Source organism: Poecilia mexicana, unplaced genomic scaffold (genome assembly GCF_051168715.1).
Source record: "Poecilia mexicana isolate PSO_F unplaced genomic scaffold, ASM5116871v1 scaffold_6, whole genome shotgun sequence".
Lineage (NCBI taxonomy): Eukaryota > Metazoa > Chordata > Actinopteri > Cyprinodontiformes > Poeciliidae > Poecilia > Poecilia mexicana.
This window is the reverse complement of record NW_028263375.1, coordinates 12227539-12252088: the sequence shown is the minus strand read 5'-3', so window position 1 is coordinate 12252088 and position 24550 is coordinate 12227539. Positions and strand designations below refer to the sequence as shown.

Below are 24550 nucleotides of genomic sequence, written 5' to 3'. Positions count from 1 at the left end.
AAAACTGTGTTGATGACTTAGTAATGTTCAGATCTGTCAATATCTAGATTCGCCCAAAACCAATTGTTCATCTTTTTTTTTTTTTTTTGAAGATTCTTACCAGTTCTTTTATGTCATTTAGTCATCATTTAACTAGATGTTCCTTTGCTTTTATCTAATCTTTCCATCTTGTGCAAACAATTTGGCTTCCTGGAATCTGTAGCTTTGCACTCATACATGATAAAGCACCACAAGCATATTTTGTTTTTTGACAAATATTTGAATTGGTGGTGGAAATGGTCTTGGTTTTAAGGGTTCTCAAGTTTAGTTTTTAAAGTTAAGTTTAGTTTCTAACATCAGCACACAGAGTTTACGTAGGTGTATCTCAGTCTGAACATCCATACAGGAGCTTAGTCTGGTGTTAAGTTACCCCGAAGTCAGTTGGACAAATAAAAGGCACAGCTCAACTCCCATACTGCAACATGCACTCTAGATTTGTATCTCTCTATCCTCTCAGAAGTGAGGCATCATGTCGCTGCTCTGCAGAGTTTCATCCTGCGTTATCCTCTGATTAGAATCACATCGTGATGCAGCGGGGAGGAAAGAGGCAACAAACTGAAGCACCCTCCACCTGCACCGCAAGGGGCATCATGTGAAATATGTGTTCAGGCTTTCATCAACCTATTTATCTTCCTCACGTGTAAAGTCCTCTGTTGTCTGAGCTTTACAAAAGAGGGAGGATCTGTGTTGTTTTAATCATAGTCCAGTTCAGTGGCTGTCCCGTTATCGCGTGTGCAATTACAGGGCATTTGTGCTTTAAGCATGACGCAGGAAACGGAGGAGTGGTTCCGCTGATCAACTCCCTGCTAATAGAAGTACCTTTGATCTAGATAGAGCATGGGGCGGCTTACAAACTTGCAGGTTTTAATTATGAAATGCATGAAAAATAGATGCTGCGCTAAGTGCCATGGTTGTGCTGGATAATAGTAGTAATGCACTTGCTGCTTTGCCTCTGCCTTTCCCTCACTTATATCTCCCAGTGCCTGAAGTGCCTCCATCCCAGACTCTCTGATTCAGTTCGTTAATGCAGAGAAGCAAAACCGACAAGTCTGTGATATTAATTAGTGGACTGACAGACATGTAATTCATCTCCGAGGAAGTTTTCATTACATGCGAGGCTTCAGAGGGGCAGTTTGCCTTATTGGCAAGTGCTTAGACCAGACCTAATGGGGCTGCAGCTCCCTCCCTTCTGAGCAATTACAGCCAAGTCCTTATCAGCTGAGCCACGAGTCCACTGTTATGGGACCTCGACTTCCAACACACTCTCATACAGTGATCCTTCCCTATAGACCCTTGTTCATTAGACAAGTGCTCTGTGCTGTAGTCTCCTGCATGGGAAGTGAGACCAAATGAATGATGATAATGACAGGTTTCCTGCATATTTTTGAGTCAGCCTTTAAAGTATTATTAGCTGATATTAGTTTGTCATCAAAGCTCTTGTCCAGTCCCCCCCTTTAGTGATCATAAACCAGTAAGGAAGATTGTCACAAAGTATTAAAGCTCATCTGATCCTCAAATATACACCACAGTTCTTGAAATAATATAAAAACTTAAACAAGGGAGATAAAAACACTGACCGCTGTGATTTCCTGAAGTATACTTTGCTCACTTGCTGTTATATAAAGAGGCTAAAAGTCTGGCAAACCACAGACCTGTAGCCCTTATAATGATTGATTTTAAATCTACTGCTTTTTTATGAATGTCTCAATTTCCCCATGCGTATTAAGTCCACAGGGATGAGATTGGCTAACACCTTAGCCTTTATAGTTTATATTTTATTTCTTTTAGACTCATGGACTTTTAATTTCAGCAGTCTATGGGGTTGGAGGTAGCTAGCAATATTTTGTTTCAATCTGTTTATGTACCTCAGGCCACCAAGAATGGGCATTGTTAGTAGATTTGTATTATTAAAGTTGCTGCTGTTTGGAGTGCTCTTAGGGAAACATGCATTTATTGTTTTTTTTTATTTTTTTTATCTGTAGTTCATTTTTCTCTGGAGTTTTAAGAGATTGTCTTTGACCTGCACTAAGCACATTTATGAAACTATCAGTCCTGCTGTGACTACAGAAAAGAGATGCAGAAACCCAACTAGTCCCAACCCGCATAATAGAATCACAGTGACCACACCTGTTTCCTTGTTTTGTATTTGTACACACAGACATTAAAGTCATTAAAAAAAAACATTACAAGCCATATTTAAGAACAGCCATTAGATGTTGCATTGAGGAACTCTTGGAATCTTGACTATTATACAACAGAGTCAGTTCTCAGCTCTCGGCCAAGTGAGCCTGTGCAGCAGTTTCTTACCAATAACAATAGTATTTATCAGTGTTCCCTGTGGTACAATTAAAATCCCGTCAGAGTCTTAACTCTGCCTCCAAGCCATACCTGCTGTTTTTTTGGCCCTCCTGAGCCACGTCAATTCCTCTGCTGCATTGTATAATTCACGAGCCCGCCATGCAGCGCCATAGACCCACCTGGAGACTCCAGGAACGTAGATATGTGTCTGGGAGGGTGTTGATCATGAACCCACGGGTCATTTGTAAGGGGCTGAGGTGCGTGTGACATAAAACCTCAAGACAGTTGAGGCTCCTATGATTTCAAGGTCACCCTGATAATGTCACTCTTCCATTGGGACCCTCCACCTTCCTGCGTCTCCCTCACCAAGGCATGTTTAGTTGTATTCTTTCATGACCTTTCTTTCTTTCGTCTTCTCAAAGACAGTTGTGGTGTCCTCTAAAACTAATTTGGATGTATATCTTCTATTTGCAGACAATTCCATGGCGATGCTTTAGAGTAACCTGTGGAGTCTCGGAGTGGTTGCATTTAGTTAAAACCAATTAGAAATGACCAGAAATAACAGCGCCTGGAGACAAAGAAGTCATTTTTCTTTGAGCATCCCCAGAGAGTTGGCCTCTCCATGGATTAAGTGTTTTAGTATATTAGGGGGCAGCTGATTAGAATCATTGTGCTTTTTTAATCATTACATTTTTGCATTCATAGTGTAAAGCCGCATAATAGCTGGCACTAAGTGTGTCACAGCAAGATGGAGAATTTGTTTAAATGACTTTGTGTATAAAAGGTGGCCTTTGGAAGGCGTACCATGGAACAGCATTGGCGTCCTTGCACCGGTTTATCTTTCAAATCTAAAGTCTCTAGATGATCTGTGTAGCAATGCAAAGCCTTATTCTGGCATTCCTGTGTTTCAAAGTGTTTCAAAGTTTATGCTCGGTTAAATTGTTTGAATATGGAGCACCATAAAAATGGATTAGCCCTCTCTGGAACTATAAGATGCAGGAAGACACTTCTGTTTGCGTTGGCAAGCCGAAGCGGTACTCTCAAAGTTTAATATATAACTGGATTATTATTGTTAGGAGGGGGAACAGATTCCAACTAATGAGCTGAGGCAACATTTATGCTTGTTTGGGACAAAAGTGGACAGATGCTGAAAGTGACAATACAATTGTGGTTAAGTATTTTCACAGGCAAGTTCTGTCATGAGCCCGATACACTGAGGCATAAGTAGAGAACCTCGAAGTTCTCCATTTAAGCAGTTGGTATATATGCAACAAGTTGCTGTATAAAAAGTAGAAGCAGAAGAAGAATGAAGAGGTACTATATTCCTCAAATTGATATGCATATCGAAATTGGCTGTTGACTAAAATCAGTTTGAAATCAGCAGAAAAAGGAAATGTCTAGTCTTTTCCCGATTACTGAACATGCCACACCAGCACTGACAACAATACTGTTTGGTGTAGATATTGATATAAAGAAGAAAAGACACAGAATTAGCTGTTTTCAGAATCAGTACGTTGTTTAACGGCAACTTCAGGTAAAACACAGCGATGAAATGAAATTTGAAAGGGAATTAGTGATGTGACGTTTCTGAACGATCCGATTCTTTTGAGCGGCTCTTTACTCTGATAGGATGCCAGTAGTCACAGTTAGTTAAAGTTGTTCTTTGTTTTTCACAACATTCCTTTCTCACACACACTGCAGTGGCTACAGGTTTAAGTGTTGTTACCATTAGTGCATGGCCTCTTTTTGCTATATTTAAATAGAAGATGATGATTTTTGTTTCTGTCAAAGTAACTTCAGCGCAATTTTTTTTTCCTCATCCATTTGTTATATCTTAGTTTGTTTCTGTATTACAAATGGCACTAAAATCCTAATAATGCATACTTGATATTTATATTTTGATATTATACACTATTATTATTTTCAAAATCCTATTTTGAAAATATATTTTTGAAAATATGTACATAACCATTTTCTGCAAGACCATACTGTGCTTCTACTTTGCATCTAAATTTAGCTTCTTTTTTTTTTTTTTTTTTTTTTGTGAATTCCATCCACACATGCCAGGTTCCTCTAAATTAAAATAAAACTATATAATTGATAAAACGGATTATTTTTTGTTCCTTTTTTGAATGGGTTTTAGAAGTGAGCAGGTCCTGACGGTTTTGACCCCTTCAAAGAGCCATAAGTCCCATCATTAAAGGAAATTGTATTTTCTATAACATTTTGAGACATGCCTGCAACTTGTTTAGGGTGCAACAGCCTGAGAGAGCAAGACTGTCAACAGATAACTTGAATATGTCAGGATATGCAGGACAGGCACAAAAGACAGGACATCTCACATGGTCATTATGGACCCTTTGAGAGCCCATAAACAGCATACCTAAACTCATCAATAGATTAAAACAGTTATGTTTTGATTATCTCACTGAATAGGCAGTTTGTGTTGCCAAGCAGACCATGAACATTTGGTTGTTTTGAATTAGAATTTCTGCAGTGTGTGTTTCTGGTGGGAATAGTTTTGTTATAAAAGTTTCCAGTATTTCTAGTTACGGTCTCCGTGGCACTCCACAGAAATTGGGACAATTTAATTAGCGATTTTGTTCATTTCCCAAAGTTTCTCTATTAGGGACAGTTAGGACAGAGAGCAAAGGGATGACACATTAACCTGTATCCAGCCTACATAGGTAAAGTTTGATAAGCTTTAAACATAAAGTAAGTCCACAAGGGACATTGGTTTTACATTTTTTTTGCACAAAACACACCTGAAATCAGTAGCTCCTCAGTGTGTCACCAAATTCTGCAAGAGAATGTGATTAAATTAGGTGTGATTAAACACGAAAATATCTAAAACTTTCTGAAAACAGTATTCAAAGACTAGATTTATCAACAAAACAAAGCTATGGTGAAAATATTTTTTTCCAGATTTCTTCATGACCATTAGAGATAAAGCAGACGTTAGCATATTTACTGCAATGTTGGCTGTTTGAATAACTGGTCTTCCCACAATTGACTGAATTTGTAAAACATGAAAAAGCAGGGCCTTGCTTTTAAAAGACGGACACCTGTGCCGCTCTATAATAGAATGCATTAAAGCCAATAATTCCCACCATCTTTGTTCTACAATTGGTTCAATACACTGCTGAAATTAATTTGAGCTTTTTTTTTTTTTAGCTTTTACAATCCTTTGAAAAAGAAACCCTAGAATGAGTGAAAATTTGATTTTGCAGCTCAGACCTCAAAGAAAATCGAGGAAAAAGTATTTTGCCAGGTAAAGCCTGATCAGTGTATTTCTTCCAACAACCTTCAGTCGGGGATAGAAAATCATTTGTTACTGTCTGAATTTTCTATTTCTAATCTGAGAGGCCTTATTAACCAATTAACCGTGGCGCATGTGTACAGTTAGCATTCCCAAGGCCTGCGTAAGTGACCCGTAACTTGAGTGGGTGGGTAGCTGGTCCCTCACTGGAACCACATTGGTTCTTCCCTGAATTGGGTCTGGTTATGTCCTTGTGTGCGGTGGGCGTGCAGTGATGGCATGTGGAGCAGGCGGCGGGAAGCAAGCCTTCCATGTCTCCCCAGACTGAACAGTGAATGAGGATAAGTGAGGAGCGCCAGTCAATGAATCAAGCAGCAGGAAGGGAGCAGCCAGGGGGGGAGTGTGACGTCCCCACGGGAGAGGCCTCGCATTAGGAACTTCCTCGTCTGTGTGTTTCTGGCACAGGTTAAATGGATCGCTCCCATTAGCGCGCTGAGAGGACAGCTCCATTATATGAAGGAGACTGTAACTTTGAATGTCACGGTGCAACAACCCCAGAGCACGCATCGTCTACCAGGGAGGCAGGGTGACAATAACCATCCATGATAATCATTCCCTGTCAGGCTTTAAGGAACCTGAAATTATGACGTACAGCCTGCCGTGGGCCTCAGACTTCATTACAGCGCTGTCACTTTGAGGCGTCTGCGATGGCATTGCGCTTCACAGCCGGCTGCAGCAGTGTGGCTGCCAAACCTCACTCTGACTCTCCTCCAGTCTAAATGGCATGTTTACAGGATGTGTGGCCCCCCCTGCAGCTGGATGTGGTAGAGGTTAACCTCCAGTTGCCTGCATAGTACTTCTCTCCCTTCATGTCTCATGAGAACACTTGCTGAATTGTTTACACATGCAAGAGAGAATATAACTGATCAAAGGCCGTGCAGTGACAACTGGCCCTCCCTCCACTGTGACGAAATGTTAATGTAGAGTTTTAGTATTCAGCTTCAACTTCATAAAGACTGAATGCAGGTTTGTCTTTTAACTTGCTACACTATTACTGCCCAGGATGAACGCATATTTACAAGAGGCATTCCTCAAGATATAAACATGTTTATGGCAGCTTGTTTGTCAGCCAAGGAGAGCTTCACCTCCAGAATGACCTCTGAACCTGCCATCCAGCAGAGAAGACACGAGTTGGCAGGCGTCGCCAATGTCAGTGCCCAGAGCAGACTTCTTCTTTCTCACCGCCTGACTCATTCATTGGCTTTTGTGGCCTCCTCTCCTTGCCACCTCCAATCACGGAAATCTAAATGACACATAGAGGGTGAAGCGGGCCTTCTTACCACCCCTCCTACTCCTTCAAACCTGCATGGCAACAGGCTACAAGAGATTTGGTGCAGAACTGCATTACTGCCTCCTAGAACCATAGTTCTAGGAAAACTATAGTAAAACTATGGTTCTACTTGTAACACTAGTTACAACAAGAACTATTGTTGTAAAAGCTTTTTATGTATTCTTCAGCTTGATGTATTTTGAAAGTCTCAGAAAAGAAGGTTCTATAAACCTGTGTGCAAAATATTTGGGCACATGCTATATTTTTAAAACTGAACAGCGTTTTTTTTTTTTTTTTTTTTTTAAATCGGTCTCTTCTATTGTGTATGTGTCAGACGTCATTCTAAAATGTTCCAGTACCTATCGTGCACCAGTTTGTAATGATATTGATTTGAACATCAGTTCAGTCGAAGGCTTCTTCAAGTTTGTTATAATACTGATACAGAAAATCTTTCCCACAGCCTTCGCCGTCTTCTATAAATCTTTAATCAAATGAGCTACAACTACATTTAATTTACGTTTGGGATCAATGAAGTCGTTTTGGACTTGAATTTGAATTGAATTAAAACCTAAAAGATGATGGGTATGACTAAAGCCGTGCTAGGCCAGAGATTCTCCTAAAACAATACTTTTATTTGACACACTGATACACTTAATGTCTTTAATTTACATTCAAAGGTTTTAAAAAAAATAGAGACAAAGACTGAGTGATGCAAAGTAAACCATAAAAAATAGCTACAGTACTAATATGGTTTCTAGCACAAAAATCTATAGTGGTATTTGCAAAGTGAGTAGCTGATAAATATTTTTCTTTATTTTCTAACTTTAACACAGATTCCTAAAATGTTTTTTTTTCAACAAAAATTGTATGAAAGCAGTGTACAAAAACTTTTTTTTTTTAAATGGAAAGGAAAGTGTGCACACAGACCTCAGGACCTTTGCTGCATGTCTTTCTGAATATACAACACTAATGCCACAGAAGCTATAAGAAATATGAGATAAAGCTTCTTACATATCATGAAACCACAATAGACAAAGTTACACAATTAAAACGCAAAGTGAAAATAGAGACAGCCTCATATTTGATATTTGACCCAAAATTTACCACCGGATTTCTAAAAAATAAGTAAATGAAATGGAAACAGCATAAAATACATGTCGTTATGATTTTAAAGCATTCAGTTAAATCGGCTCTATCATTTTCCAGTAAAACTTCTTCTAATCAATGTAAGATTAGCAGAATGGACAAAAGTCTGTTTTCCAGTTTCCCAGTTTTTGGCCATCTGGAGCCAACAGCAATAAATAATCCTGAGATCAAAAGGAGTATCAACGTACACATCCCAGTCAGTCGTGATATATTTTATATGCTGGTACATAAGTTGGTATTTAGAGGACTACTTCATTTAATTCATATTTATATAACAAAATTAACCTGCAATATGTGTACATTTTCAATTAGACTCCTCTATAATGGAAGAAGTGTAACAATGTTGGTATTAGTAATTTAGAGTCTAATAAGCAGCTCACTTTTAAAAGTGCAGTATTTTGACAGTACTAACTCTCGCAGCAGAGTTACGGTAATAAAAAGTTGAATAAAAACAATGCTATTAAGTGTGTTTACTACTTTTATGCACTTGTTCATGTTTCCATCTTTTTCATCATATTTTCTACCATCTTTTCTCCTAAATATGTAGTCTATTGAGCCTTTTGTTACCATGCATACTATAGTCTGCTGTTGCACCCTAAGGGCTCACTAAATGTAACATTGTATTAAAGTTCCTTTACAGGAAGTAAGCAAATAAGCCACATTAAATACCTTTGTGGACATGAGTTTATTTACACAGACAAACCTGCATCTTTCATTGTAGTGAAAGCATATAACTGAAGAATGAATCACCGTCTGACAGGTAGCAGTGTGTGAGAGTGTGGTCTGTGTGGCTAATGATGGGCAAGAGCATTTGCACTGTACACGCCCTCACACAACTGCTGTTCATTTCCTCTACGATGAAAACATTCGACAAAACGAAGATATGCTAGCAGCTGTGAGGTTTCTCATTAGACAATGAAAGAGCGCGTCACACTGTTTTGCAGCTTTCGCCCATTATTTACATTTGAACAAGATTATGCTTCTTTTTAAAACTGAGGATGTTGGGGGTTTTTTTCTTCTTGAGTTTGCAAGAGGTCTGACAAAAATCCAGGAAAAGTCAGCCTATTTCTGTGTAACTCAGTTTCCACTGAGCACACCAGCTGTGGTCTAAGAAAATGTTACCTCGAAACAGAAACCGTTAGATTTTTTTTTTTTTTCCCTTGTCTTGTTGTGCTGCACCTCAATGCTGCTTGTTTTTAATTCAACATCAGATTAAACCGACTTCCATGTTATTTGACTAAAGTGTTGTTTTAAGGGAACATTTCAGTTTACTTTTTCCTTGCATAAAGCCACAGTTAAACCAAGCTGTAGCTGTTTGCCCTGAGCACAAGAACAATGCTGGAGCTACATCACAGACTGCCAGCCCCTAGGTGAATGCCCACCCCCACCATCACCCCCCTTCTTTCTGCTCAGTGGAGTTGATATCATTTGTAGGTTTGTGTATGTCTATAAAAGACTGAAGGGCTTATTTGTTTTCCCCCTCGTTGCTCTTTGACTCGTTCCCTCCTCCAACATGTTTGAAGTGTTGTTATCTCCGGCCAGGCAGTTTTTTTTATTTTTTTTTATTTTTATTTTCCTCCTTCTTCTTCTGCGAGTTATTGAATCATGTCAACTTGCCGTCCCCCGAGTTTCAAACGCAAGCTGTAGAAAAATTAGCCATTGCTTCCGCATGACAAGTGGGATCTATTAGTGTGCTCTCTGTCCTGCGTAGCATGAGCGTGCAACGGAGCCGCGGGGGACCTCGGCTGGCTCCGCGTTTGTCTGTGCCAGGCTCCTGGGGCGTTAGACCGATGTTTCAGACAGGAGGAGCCACAGTGAAATCCAAAGTAGCTGCTCAATGGGTTGACCCCCCCAAAGACATTGTAAATATATATTTATAGTTTATATTTCTTAATTCTACATGGTGTTACAATGACGGATATTTACTATCAAGTTACCTGGCTTTAAGAAAAAAAAACCAGGTATTTTTAATTCCTATGTAACCTGCTTAGATTGGAGGATTTTCTGACACAGAGGTCAACTTGCCTACATCCCCTTAGGCCCTCAGGATTACTCATTTCTTTAGACCCAATCAGTACTCGGCACATTAGTATTCCAAATGTTGTTTATTATTTATATTTAAATTTCCTTTTCTGCCTGCAGAACATAGAGGCATAACCATCTTCTGACTTTTTTTTTTTTTTTCGATGTAGTAAAACTCTAAGAGAGAAACCAGCCAATATACATGCAGAAATATTTGTTCCACTTGAAGATTTTTCCATTTGGTCAGGTTACAACAGAAAACTAACATGCATTTATTTGGACTACATGATAGACTGATAAAATGCACTGGCTAATTGACATAGAAGGAAAATACTGTGTTATCTTAAATATTTTTTTGAAAAAATTAAAGTCTGGAAAGTGTTCCATATATTTTGTTCAGTCCTCTTTATTTCAGTGCCACTAAATAAAATACAGTGCCACCATTGCTTTCAGATGTCACCCAATTATTATTTTATGCTTTATATAATTCCAACTGTTTTTTTTTTTTTTTTTTAGAGAGTAGCATCGTGAAACCAGGAAACACAAAAGACAGATCGTGGGTGAAATTGTATCATTAACAACAGAAGCAGCAAATACATCTGAGGTAACTCTGGAGGAGCAGTAGAGAAGTGCAGCTCAGGTGGAATAATCTGGAAACAGGACAACTATTAGTCAGGCACTCTGCAAATCAGGCCTTTATAGAAGAGAGGCGAAGAGAAGCTTGCCACAAACTTCGAAAAGTCACGCAGTCGACATGTGCTTGAAGGGGGTTTTGGTCAGAAAACAGAACATTTTGCTCTGCTTGCAGAACACTAACTCAGCACTCAGACCTCAGTGAGTCACCCTCGATGTGAAACACGGTAGTGGCAGCATCATGCTGTTTTATTTTTAGAAGGAACAAGGAAGTTGATGGGAGTTGATGGGGAGATGAGTGTAGTTAAATACAGGGAAATCATAGGATAAGCTGAAAAAGACTATAGACTGGCGTAAAAGTTCACCTTCCACACCAGGGGTCCCCAAACTTTTCCCTGTGAGGGCCACATAACTTTTCCCTTCTCTGGTGGGGGGCCGGAGTCAGTTTGTAACCCAAAAAGTGTGACGATTCCAGGAGTGCCTAAATGTAAAAATTTCTTGTTTTCCAGAAAGCACAATAAAATAACCCTCTCTGGGTTCTTCACAGAAAAAATCCAGGAAATAACACTATTTATGAAATAAATACCGTATTTTCCGGATTATAAGCCTCAGATATCTCTGCCGCTCCAGGTTTTCCACAACGATGCAGCAGCAGCAGAGGGGCGGACACCCAAAATTTGAGTCCTAACAGGTCAATCGAATATCACATTTATTACGGTTGAAAAAGAAAAATTTGCCAAGTTTAGATTTAACTGAACTGAATACGGCAGTTTCCGAACGGTAACTGTAACAGTAAAAAATGCTGATCCTTCGCGTCTGCTACTAGCATGTGCTAAATGAAAATGGGCGCTTTCTTCTTCTTCTTCTTCTTCTTCTTCAGATTTCAACGGCAGCTTGCATCAATTATTGTTGCACTACTGCCATCTACTGGATCCTAATATCTATACTTCAAGTTCTCATAATGATTCCAGTATTATTTAAAAAACCAAAAATCTTCTTTTTCCCCTCAATGCTATTTAACTGATCAACAACATTCTCAAATTTCGATTCCCTATTAAAACTTAATTCCGTTTTAATGGGCGCTTTCTTCTTTTATTTCCAGTTTTGACTTCCAATGATTCACTTCCTGCTAAAGAGCCCCCTGGTGGTTGAAGAAAAATCCACATATAAGCTGCACCGGGCTATGAGCCGCAAGGTTCAAAGCTTAGGAAAAAAGTAGCGGCTTATAGTCCGGAAAATACGGTATATGAAAAAAATCTAAATGCTCTCTGGTATTGTTCAGTGGGGCGGACCAAATGCGGAGGCGGGCCTGGTCCAGCCCGCGGGCCGTAGTTCGGGGACCACTGTTCTACACCTTTGTTTTATATGAAGGTTATTTTGCTTATCAAAGGGACATTTTGACAAGCATATGTCTTTTTCTTTTTTCAAACAATTTTACTCCACTTTGTGTTGATCACTCACATAAAATGCAATTGAAATAAGTTTTAAATTTCTGGTTGTAATGATACCAAAAAATGTAAAAAAAAAATAACTCGGTGTCATTTAAAATCACATTGGTGTGCCTTTTGTATTGATGGCTGTCGGTTTTAATGTGCTGTTGTTTTTGTCTTTACAGGTATCTCGGTAACAAAGAAGACACACACTTGTAAGTATGATCCCAATCATTTCTTAGTTAGAGATAACAATTCTGAGTTGTTATCCACTAACAACTCAGAATTTTTAAGTAAAGTTCTGAGTTGTTGGGGATGTAGCTTTATACGAAACTCATTAAATGGAGGGGGAAAAAACTTTGTTTCTCGTATAGACAGGTGATAAAGTCACATTTGTTTCACAGCTCCTCATTTTGTCATTTTTCCCTGACACAGAACAGTTCCGTGCTCACATCCAATCCGCTCTCACCTCTTTGTATCTCTCCTGTTCCGTACTGTAAAGAGTATGATAACCCCAGAGAGGAAATTAAAATGCTGTGCAGTCTTGTGACTTGCTAGACAATCATGCACATTTGAAGCAGACAGTGTGGTGAAGCATCTCTTTGTTTTCTGCAAGGCCTTGCAGCTGAACAACAAGGATGTGGTGTTGTGTGGTGGTTTGTAACCTCTGAGGCTGCACTAACTACCAGAATTCTGTGTTCTTCAATGCAGATCATATCGGCAAAAATTGAAAGATATCGGGACAGGCGTTGACACGTGTCTCTAATCTAACATGCAAGGCTTCTGCGAGCTCCACGGTAATACTGTGGAGCTCAGCTTTTCAATTTCGCTCTGCACGTTAAGAATTGATGAGCAGCCAAACCTGCAGGAATCAATAATCTCCAGGAGATTTGCACTGTATTTTGACATGTGTGAAGTGCAATTGAAAACGCATGTAAAAATACTTTTTTTTTTTTTGGAGGGAGTGGGGGGCTGTTCTGAAGTGTGTCTGTGTATGCAGCTGAAAGGCTTATGTGTGCGTTCGTGTCCCTCTGTGTGAAAGGAAGAAACCAGCCCTGAAGGCTATTCTTTTGCTCTGATCACTCTGATGAAACTTGTGGAGAGGGGGGAGCCAGAGGGGCTTTTTGTAAGAGCGGTCGGAGTGTTTTAGACTGTGAGCGTAAAACACCCCAGCTCTGTGTTACATCAGACAGCGGGGCAAAGGATATGGTCTTCAAGCTAGACAGCTCCACCTTGCTCAGACAGCGCCGTCAAAATAACAGGATGATCATGTGTTAAGCTATTTGCTTGTCCGGAGGCACTACCATAATTTTATCTTTTTGCGTGCGAATGTGTGTTTGGGTCAGAATATCTTTAATGTCGAGAGGAACACACATTTTAACCCACAGTTCCCTCGTCCCACCAACTTAATTAGTTCTACTCTAAGCACCTCTACGCGGATGGGGAAAAAAGAAGGACCCAAATCAAAGAGCATGATTTAGGAGTGTTGAGTTTAAAAGCCCTCGGCTGAAACTGGACTTTATCGTCTCATTTCAGTTAGAAATATTCAAATCTTAACTGTGTGAGGAAATCAAAGTAAATCCCCTTAACAAGTAGTTGATTGCTCTGCCTCACAGACAGGAAGCGGCTGTAGCGCCTCATCAGGGCTGTGTGCTCAGAAGAAGAAGTTCAAGGGCCAGTTAATGGTCATTGAGGTTGTAAAGGAAGAGCCCGGTGATTATATGGCTGGTGGAGTAATAATGAGGGAGATGTCTCTGCCCTGCATGGTTATAGCCAGTTAGTGGATCTATTTCTGTTCTTGGAGGGAAAACATTGGGTTACTTGATTTACTGGATGACGCTGACACTCGAAATTTGAGCTTGGCTGTCTTGCTTGCTTGTGTTTCTGCAGCAGCTTGCAAAAGGATTCATTACCCTTGGCTTCTTTTTATTTTATTTGTTTATTTTTTTCACAATTACATCCAGAAACTAGAATTTACATTATTGGGATTTTATTTGACAGACAAACCGTAGGTATGAATTGGAAGTGGTTACTAAGCGACTTGTGTACGTATGCACCTCTAACTTTTGTCACAATGGACAACCTTGGACCTCGCAGTACAATGTGAACTGGACTTCTCGCAGCTTTGTTCTTTGTGCTCTTCCAGAAAGATTAGATTTGTGAAGTGCATATTTTGAAGTTGTACTGTCAACATTGTTTTCCATGAGCATGTCGATGATTAAAGATCCTCAGGAGTTACCATGGGCCCCTTGGTTACCCTGGTAATTTATGTTCTTCTTTCTCAGCTGCCCACTCTAGGCTGACCGCCTCGTCGCGGTAGATTTGCAGTTGCACGTTGCTCCTCCCGAAGGCAATCGGTTGCTCTAGTATTTATTTTGGGGCATCAGAGTAGACTAATCTGAATACGAAGACATGCCATAGTTTTCAGATTTTTATTTGCGAAAAAGTTTGAAAAATGAAACGTAGTTCATTTCACTGCAGTTATGTGCTACTCCACGTTGGTCTAAAATCCCATTAAAATAGATCAAACTTTGAGTGTGTAACATGAAAAAATGTGAAAAAGTTCACAGAGTACGAACTCTCTCGCAAGCCACTATATGAAAGTACAGGTTTGTGTGTGTGCGTGTGTGTGTGTGTGTGTGTGTGTGTGTGTGTTTTTTAAGAGGTCTCCCCAGTCCAACCTAAACCACAGGGATGGGTCGTGTCTCGCTGACTCTCCACTCTGCCTGAGTGATCAAACTGCTGGAAGCTCCCCGCCATGCCAGTCCCCTCATCAATATAAATTACAGGGGCAGCTGTTCACTGGCAGCCTCTTCTCCTCTCCTTCCCTCTCCTCCATCTACCCAAATTCACTAATCATTGAGCCATCAGAAGGTGAAGTGTCCTAGATGAAAACAGATACTTATTTTTGCTCCAGTGGCTGTAATAATGTCCACTTTTTGTGTAGTCTTTTTATATTAGTTGTCTTGGTGTTACTTGAGACACTACTTTCTTCTTATTTTTCTGCCCGTCTTTCATTTTTCCCTCCCTGAAAAGGAAAAGGCCATCTTCAACGCTTTTTTTTTTTTTTTTTTTTTTTTTTTTCAACCACCGGGCTTTAATTCTCATCAAGAAGTCAGCTGTGGTTTTCCTGAGCATGTCCTTGGCAGTTTTACCACATGCTCTGTTCTATGGACTCGTTTCTGTCAAAACAGCCTGAGCCTAGAAGACATGAGAGCAAAAAATAATTTAATTTTACCTGCTGGTCTTTTTTTTTTTTTGACTTTGATGGTGGACACCAGATACTCCCCATAACCATCTTCTACCTCATCAGGGCCATGTTTTCTGTGAGATGAGTTTCTGTTTGGACCTGTTGGTGTGGAGCGAAGGCTCAGATGCAGCGCCTGATTACACTGAGATTAGACGTCTCACCTCTAATCTCCCATCAGCAGTCTGGGACTCTGTCTCACAGCTCGAATTGCAGAAAACTAGCCAATGCACACGGGCACACACACACGTGCACACACACACACACACACACACACACACACACACACACACCCCTACACGCACACAAGTACGTGTTATGTGACATGTAGCCAGGATGCTCTGTGTCGAGCAGAGCAGATCGTCTGATTAACTAACCCTCTCACTATTCTGCAGCTGCATATGTGCATTACATTGATTGTTGACGATTTGAAGCAAAATACAGAAATAGGGAGATTCATATTTTTAGAGATGGACTGTACAGCATTTGGTCACTTTTTATTTTTTATTCTTTGTAGGCTAAAGAATAAAATATCTCCTAAATATTCAAAACTTCTACCCCAGAGTTTTAATACAGAACATGAGATTTTTTTTTTCTTTTGTAATATTTTTCAAAATTGTTTAGTTACATCCCAAAAATTAAGGTTAAAAAATCAAATCTTATGTGATTCCAAGCCCAAATATTGTTAAAAAGAAATCAAGTTGAATGTGAGAATATATGAGATGAACTCAAAGTGAAAGGTAAATTAGCAGACATGCCTCTATGTGTTGTTAAAATATTTTCCTATAGTAGAGATATATGCGCTTCCTCTGTCTAAGCCCCTCTGATACTGCAAATAGCTCACTTCCAGATTCATCCCTATACAGTTTCTGCATCCACACTGAAGGGTGTTGTTGTCAGCACAAACTGTTAAGACTGGCTAATCTCAGAATCATCCAGCTGCAGTCACCAGTCAATTTGTTAGAAAATCCCTACATATTTATCATTAAAAAGCTCCAGAAATGTGTCAAAAAACAAGGAAAGTAAAATAGTTTACTATAAAGCTAAATTGTGCAACAGCACAGCTCATCTCCTTAAAGGTCTCCAGTTTTGTTAGTTAAAATAATTCCAGAATAATGTAACCAGCAAAAAGCTTCATTACCAATAATGTCTCTTTTTATTATATTTTATTTCACAATCTCTAAGAGCAGTTTGCATTATTTGCCACTTATTTTAAGATAAGTGGTATATGTTTGGGATGAAACTGACAACCGAGTTGGCCAGAGGGAGGCAGCAGTACAAATGTAACTGTGGGACGGAGGAGGAGTCCAGACAGATGAGGTTTCCTCTCTCCTCACTTTAAAGATGCATTTTTAGACAGCCCCAATTTCTTTCCACCCTTTGCAAAATTTATCTCCATTGAGGTAACAGACATTGCACTGATTGAGAAACATGGCCCTTTTCCTGCAGCATCATTTATTTGCTTTCAGCGTGTATTGAGTTTCTCTCGTCTGTGACGTGCACTCCCATACTTGTGGTACAGTCAAACTCTTTTGTTTTTCAAAGACACAGATTAATTAGATTCTTCTGTGCTGCTTAAGGAATAGAGAGCATTTAGAGTTACAGAAAAGGTACTGTACTCAATGGGGCGAAATTAAAGTCGAAAAGTCTGAGTTTGTACTATGTACTTCATGGTTTGGTTCAGTTGAATTAATTTTCTCCTTTTGACTTTTTGTCATTACAGAACATTAGTTTGAAACATCAGAGACGTTTTTGAAAATGTCTCATTTATCCAAATTAGACTTTGTGTTGACAAGGCACAGTGACAGTGTTTACCTATTTGAAGCAACTTCTTCACCCCTATAGCGGATACTAAGGGGTTTTTTTTGTATTGTTTTTTTTACCAAAACTTAGTGTGATGCTTGTTTCTTGCTTGTTTGTTTTCTGTAGTTTTCTGTAGTTTTCCATGTCTGCAAAGGTACAGAGTGCAAATTTTACAGTGAAGGGAGATATTTTCTCTCAAGAGTATATAAGAATTGTCTGAACAACTTTGGTGGAATCAAAGCTTTCTCTTTCTTATGCATCTCAGTATGATGTTTTGGGGTTTTTTTTCCATTGTTTTTTTTTTACATAGTGGAAGTGCATATTTTTATTGTGTTAGGAAACTGATACATGATTTTCATAATGTTCTACAAACACAATCCATGTAGTGCATTAGTATACAGTGCCCTATACCCATATCCTGCATGCTCCATGGTGGCTGTGGTATTTTCAGGCTGATTTGTTGTTTTCTATCACATATAGGAATCTGTATATCATTGAAAAGTTCAGCTTTAGTCTCTTACCAGAGTGTTTTCTTCTAGACATTTCCTGTGTTCCCTCCAAGACTTGAAAGACGCTTCAAACTGGGACTGACTTTCATCTTGCCACTCATGCATGAAGACCATGTTGCTGGAGTTCACAACTAACAGCTATGTTGGTTTCATTGGCTGTTTTTAGGGGTATTAGAGCAAAGGGGTGATGGCAGCATGCACTTTAGATTTTTACATATGAAAACAAGGTATCCTTCCTGTTCTACTTTGCTCTGATTCACACAAAATCCAAAAAAAGTTTAGTGGGCATGAATCCTTTGCAACGTATAGTGTGTTAATGAAGACCTTCAAATTAAGATGATGAACTTCAACATGTCACAGGCTCTTAAAAACATTACACACATTATCTGGTTGTTTTGAATGAAACTGTTGAACGGCATCTGTGATTTTCCAGTTAATCAAACATGAGATTTATGGTCCTTAATGGTGCTGTACATTGCCAATTGAGGAGAATAATACGTCCCAGTTGCTGTGTAATTTTGCTTGGCAACAGGCGCACTCCTGTGGAATCGCCCGAGGGGCAGCGCGAGTTGTCTCTGCATAGCTCCGTGTTCCAGGCTCGGTCGTTGTTTGAAGGTATTTCATCACATTGTTGCCTTGATTCAGCTCTTTGGGGATTTGTTAGTTGCACTCATGTGGGAAGTGCATCCAGAACATTGTTAAGCTAGGGCTGATAATGAAGATCAGCCAGCCAGAGTCCCCTGAGCCGCGCAGAGCGAGATACTCGAGCGAGACGCGCGGCGCAGACACGGTGGAGTGGGACGCGCGGGCACAGCGGCAGCACACGCAGACACAAAGGAATCATCAGCACAAAACATACAACACTCAACTGTGCTGTAGTGTTACACAGAGCATTTGCTACAGCTGATTTATTATTTTTTTCTTAATTTGCTGTATTCTGCTGTCATAAACATTTTAAAATTGCAGAATTGCCATTACGTTGATTCTAGTTGAGTAATACCATAACCATTTAAATGTTTCCCCTTTGTTGAGAGTGACAATGATAATGACTGCATCAGGCATAACCTCCCAGTCTGGGGAAAGTTATTTGGTTCTCAACATGGTTCTGGAACTGCTTGTTTCCTCTTTTCCCACAGCAACATTGAGAGCTTAAATTGACAAAACCTCCCTCCTCGCTCTCTTTCTGTAAGTTATGTTTCATTTTACTTGACTTGTTTGCTCTACAGAGGAAGGGTTTTCTTTTTGGACATTTTGGTTTAATCTATAATGATGCCTCCCCCCACCCCTTAAATAGGTCAGTGCAATCACAGCAGTGAGGAATGGACAGTCACTGTAAAAGGGAAATCAATAGAGTTATTTTTTGTCGTAAACCAGGCCAGCATAATTTTTCTCCATTTTTTCCTGGACTGCCATGTCTTTTCCTCTCCGACTCAGTGTGGCAAGTCCTCATCTTTCGCTGAAAGAATTATGTCTGTCATTTCATGAAATTAGAAATGGCCTTTGTACATGCGCTTTCTCTGCATAGGTTTCTGTGGCCAAAGGCTGTTCTTTTTATCACGTACGAGAGGCCTAGGGTGCTGGAAAAGGAGCCATAGGGGTTCAGGACAGGTTTCTGTGGGCTCAGGCTTCTCTGCTTTTGTTGGTTCTTAATCTGGTTCTCCTCTCGGTGCTGAGTCTTTCAGAGAATTTCGAGCTGGAGCAAAGAGAGACCTCATCAGCTTTTTTCCCCTCAGTCTTTCCCTTTTGTGTCTGGCACAACCGAAGACCCTGTCTTTGAAGTGTCGTCTGACCAGGAACAAGAGTAAGTGACATGTGACAAGGATACAATGCTCAGACGGGGAAGTGGCCCCATCTGCTGTGGCCGATTTCTCTTTTGCTGGACGTCTCCGGTAAAGGAGAGTGAGCAGTATGGTGAAACGTCGACGTCTGCGAAGGAAGAAATGACTTGTGCCCACTGTTAGTGCAGTGCTGTCCACAGGATCATCCAGCTTTCACAGACGTTATTCGTCTCTTACCATTTCTTTGATGCCTCTTCACTTTCCCTCGGCGTGCAAACATTGAGCACAGGGCAAGAGGTTTCACCACATAATGAAAGCTTTGATTTGTGCTGGGCGACACAGGCAGAAGTCAGATAGGATCCCGACCAGATGAGGAAGGTGAAGAGTGTACAATCATAAGCGGACTCTGAATTATTCATAGCATCGTTATAATACAGACATGTACGTTGCCTATTAATTCCAGTGACCTTTTATAAACTTTGAACCATTGCCGCCACAAAATCCAAGGTATGTTTTGCATCTTTAAGTGATTTGTCAACACAATAGCGCACATCATTTTGAAGTATGTGGAAAAGAAATGATTCTTGATTCTTTTTTTCTTTTTTTTTCTTTTTTTTTACAAATATAAAATCTTTTTATCACCCTCATTTTTGTAAAATTTCACTGGTGCAAATCTGGGACTCAGTCTCAAATCTTTACCAATTTATTAAGTATGCAGAGTTTTCATTAAGGGCATGTTTTTATTTTAAAAAAATATTTTTTTTGTCTGTCATAATATTCTAATCTTAAATGTCGGCTTTTAATTATCTGAAAGAAGATCAGCTTAACAAAAATAAAAGCTTGGAAATTGCTGACTTATATAATGTGTTTGTTTCACTTAGTGGTTTGAGGTCTGAATTATTTTTTCTAAATTATAAAAAATATAATACATATAGAAATTCCTCTGCTTACTTATTTAAGTAGCTAAGAATTCTATTAAATGGTTTTGCTTCAATACATTCAACATAGTTCATTATAAGTGGGTTGCAATTCATAATTTTCTCTTTCATAGAGGGTAGAAAAAATAAAAATATATTTTTTCCTTTAATGCTGCTGAGTAAATAAAGTACATTTAAAAGAAAAATAATTGAAATTTGTTGCTGAGTAAGCATAATTAATAACAACTACTAAAGTGCTCTGGGTAAAATAAAAGAACAGAAAAAAAGGAAACTGCTCTTTTGTCAGTTCATTTGAACTGCGGATCATCTCTTTCTGACAAATGGCATAATTCTGCTCAGAAACTAAAGTAGAAAAAGAAGTTGCGCCTACAAAGAGGAGTGCAGATGTGCTCACAAATCCTTTTGTTGATTTTACGCATTGACATTTGTGCTGATCGCATTGTGCCTGTTTTGTTGAATCTGCTTTATTAGAAGAATGCTGCGTTTTTTTTTGGGGTTTTTTTGTTGTTTTTTTTTACTTTTTTTTTCCCCCCACCTTGCTATTAATTTGCGTTTCTGTGGGTGTGCAGCCTGAGAACAGAGAGATGTGGTTAACCCATTGTGAAGTTAGCCGTCATCATTAAGATTCTTCAGATAACAGGCATGCGGATTTCTACTGCTCAGCATTATAAGATCCCAGACATCAAAGGCAGATTTTCATTTTACAGTGTCTGTGCGGCGCTGTAAAAGGAAGGAAGAAAGAAAGAAAAGACAGGAAAAACAGGTGGGGAGATGTGGAGTCAAGGAACGCTGCATACATGGAGAAGAAAGAAAAACATGTATGCTGTTTGTTATGGGTTCTGGTGATGCTATGCTTAATGGAGTATTTGATGTTATACATATCTAATTGGTGTCCAATCTGGTTAACTATTGCAAGCTTAAATAATGCTGCTAATGATTGCAGAGTTGGCTCCTTCAGTTTCGCTATCACACTTCAATTTTTTTTTTTTTTTTTTTTTACTTACCAGATTAATACCCTATTATTTTCTGATCACTCTTAAAGCCCTGCTGCCAATTATCGTCTTATTTGTCCAAACCGTATTCTTACTCTGCCACTGTTCCAAAGATTTTACAAGGAAGTTCTTCTTAATTTTGATTACTTTCTCTTTCAGCATGCTGCCATTATGCAGGCGCAATTACATCAGAATGAGCTGTTCAACAGTGAGAGTATTGAATGTACAAGAGCGAGAAGTATGCTGTTCTCCAGCATTGTGCTGGATTACAGAATCAAGGTCGACTCACAAGACACAGAGCAGCATTATCCCTTAATCCTGTGTTTTGGTTTCAAATAGCCTTTTTACACCTAATCTTCACAAGTAAAATGACAAACATGAATACTGAGGTGGGTATTTAAACATGCATTACCCACAATGTTAAGGTCACAGGCTTATTGCTGACTTAAATTGGCTCTGTATGTTGGTGAAAGAATAGACAACCATGTATTACGTTGTTGCGCCTCTATTACAGGAGAGCTGTGATATAGAGACTTGTGATGAAACATGCCTTGGCAGTTTTAAATAGATAAGCCTGGGAACTCTTATCAAAGTTAAGGCTACATCAGATGATATTTAAGTTCAGTCATCAGTCAGTCTTTAAAAATGCGAACGCTTTTTCTTCGCAATAAAAGAATCGCGATAGAATTTCTGCAAAATTCTTAGGTTCTAAAAATGGATTTTAAATCAACACAAGACTGTACGCTTCATAGTCATTGCGATACAGGTGTTGAATGCCTGAGTGGTTGTAACTCTCTATCACAAAGCTATACTGAGTTCAGCTGAGCACACGGTGGAAAAAAGTCAATCTTACAGAAAATTCACAAAAAATACATTTAACTTATGCTGTGGACAAAAACAACGTTTAAGCGTTTGTGGTCACTTCAGTTTGTGCAGCACCTGTGTCCCTCAGAGACAAAGATGTTCTTTTAAAGGTTGTCATAGAAATAGAATGCATGAATACATTTTATTTTGCAAACACACAGAAAGCACGGCCTGGGTTCCAACCAAGGACCCGATCAAAAGCCACAGTGCTAACAACTCAACCACCATGCAGCCCTTTTTTGGATTTCTAATTTCTAAGGCTAAAAACTAAATTCATCAACATTGATTAAACCTTGTGTTAAGTCTCATATAAGACGGAAACATTTGTGTGTTTATGTCAGACCTTCAGCTACCAAACAATTACAAGGTTAGAGACTCTTGTGCTGAAATCCAGGGCCACCGCCTACTTGAATAAGTTTGTTGTGGTTAAATCTGGTCCTTCAAAGCCTTTTGAAGTGACCTGTAAAAAACACAGATTATGTCTATTAAATTTAAAAATAAAAGTCTGTGTGCTACAAACTATTATGTTGTATTATTTACTTTCACGATGGACTATAAATAAGTAGAAGATAGGTTAATATTTCTCCAACATGTTTACCTTTTGTCAAGTTGGCTTCGACCATGTGTGTGTGAGTCCACAGATAATGCAAAGGAAGCACTCACTCTGCTACCACAGCGTCTCCCCTTGACCAAGCTGGTCTGATCATGCCCGTCAGGCTCAGCTGTGGCAGAGCTGCTGGAAACTTAAAGGTGCTGTGAAAGACTAAAAGTGGGCCAGCCGCTGCTGCCTCCTGTTGACCTACCTTGTTCGGAGGGTCCAGGTACAGACTGATGACAGGACTCCTCCTCAGCGGACCACATTACTAATGTGTGAGGGTGCAAGAGGAACACATCCGGTGATGAATCACTCCCCTGCACCCATGGCATCCTCATAAGTCAAGAGTAAAAGTGTTGAGAACAGGCTCGGTAAAGAGATCCTTCGTGTCGCGTCGTCCACTGCAGAGAAACTCAATCCCGGACCCAGCAGAGGCGGGGAAGGTGCTGAGAGGCTAAGTGGCGCACATCACATTTATAGCCTGAGGAACTCCCTCAATCTTGAAGAAAACATTTGTCCCTCCTGTGTGTCACGTCTTTTTTTTTCTTTCTTTTTTAGAACTTAGGAAAAGTTACTTTCATGCTTGAATAGAGCTAATAAATGATTGTGTTGATGAAGAATGTCTCTTTGGACCACCTGCTTTACCCTAAAATCACATAGAAGATATTAAATATGTGTTAGTTTAGGCAAAGACAGTTTTCACCATGCAGGAACAGAAAAGCCATTGCCTCATTACTCACTTAGATGTTTTTGGAACCAGAATAATGGTAAAACTACTCAGCCTGAAAGCAGAAAAAAAAATTGTGTGTATTTATATATATATATATATATATATATATATATATATATATATATATATATATATATATATATATATATATATATATATATATATTTCTAAATGAAACCAACTTCTCTGATGCAGATGTGCATGCTTCTCTGTTGTCTTCTTTTCTTCTAGCCTTAAGCCAGAAGGTTAAACTATTTTAGTTTACACGCGTACCTCCCCCAAGAGCCGATGTCGTGCAACGGCAGTGATGTTGGGGGAGTGCACATGTTTGATGCCGGGTAATACATCACAAACACCAGGGGGTCTCCCTGGTATGCTCCTCAATAATGAAGTTCATTCGTTAACTTCTCCCTCAAAGGCCAAGTTCCCCTGCTGCCCTTTTCAGCAGCCATTGCAACTCTTACCAGAGTCACCCCTCTAACAGTAAAAAAGACACATCATAATGCTCCCCTGCCCCGACAGGCACAGTGGTTGCCTTCGCAGAACATGAAGAATAAGCAGGTCCATTATCAATCCCTCATGCCTGGTTATAGCCATAATTATCACAGGGAAATGACCTGCTCTGTTTGGTTTGCCATAGAGGAGCCGCTCCTCCCTAATCACCTCCTCCTTCTCTGCTATCATCCTCCTGCAATGAAGATGGGGATGGGTTTTTTTTTTTTTTTTTTTGGGCATTGGAGGGAGGGATGAAGAGGAGGGGGGGGGTCTTGCCAGTTCATTAGAATTCACAGGGTTCCACCTCCCTGCCTAGCCAAGCTAAGCCTCTCACACAGGCTGCCATGCCTGCGATAATCTCCCCTCCTCGTTCCCTTTCACTCCTTCTCTCTCCCTCTCGCTAACCGCCTGTTTCTTTTTCCCTTTCTGTCCCCAAGGGCAG

At 39.6% G+C, this 24550-nt stretch overlaps 1 protein-coding gene across 1 annotated transcript in view; it reads left to right on the top strand.

Annotated features, from left to right (window-relative positions):
• roraa (RAR-related orphan receptor A, paralog a) overlaps window positions 1–24550 on the top strand; it is a 218988-nt gene that overhangs the window by 129428 nt on the left and 65010 nt on the right. The window contains exon 2 of the mRNA XM_088006263.1: window positions 12343–12372. Within this exon, the coding sequence (XP_087862389.1) occupies window positions 12343–12372 (30 nt within the window). The remainder of the gene's footprint in view (window positions 1–12342; window positions 12373–24550) is intronic.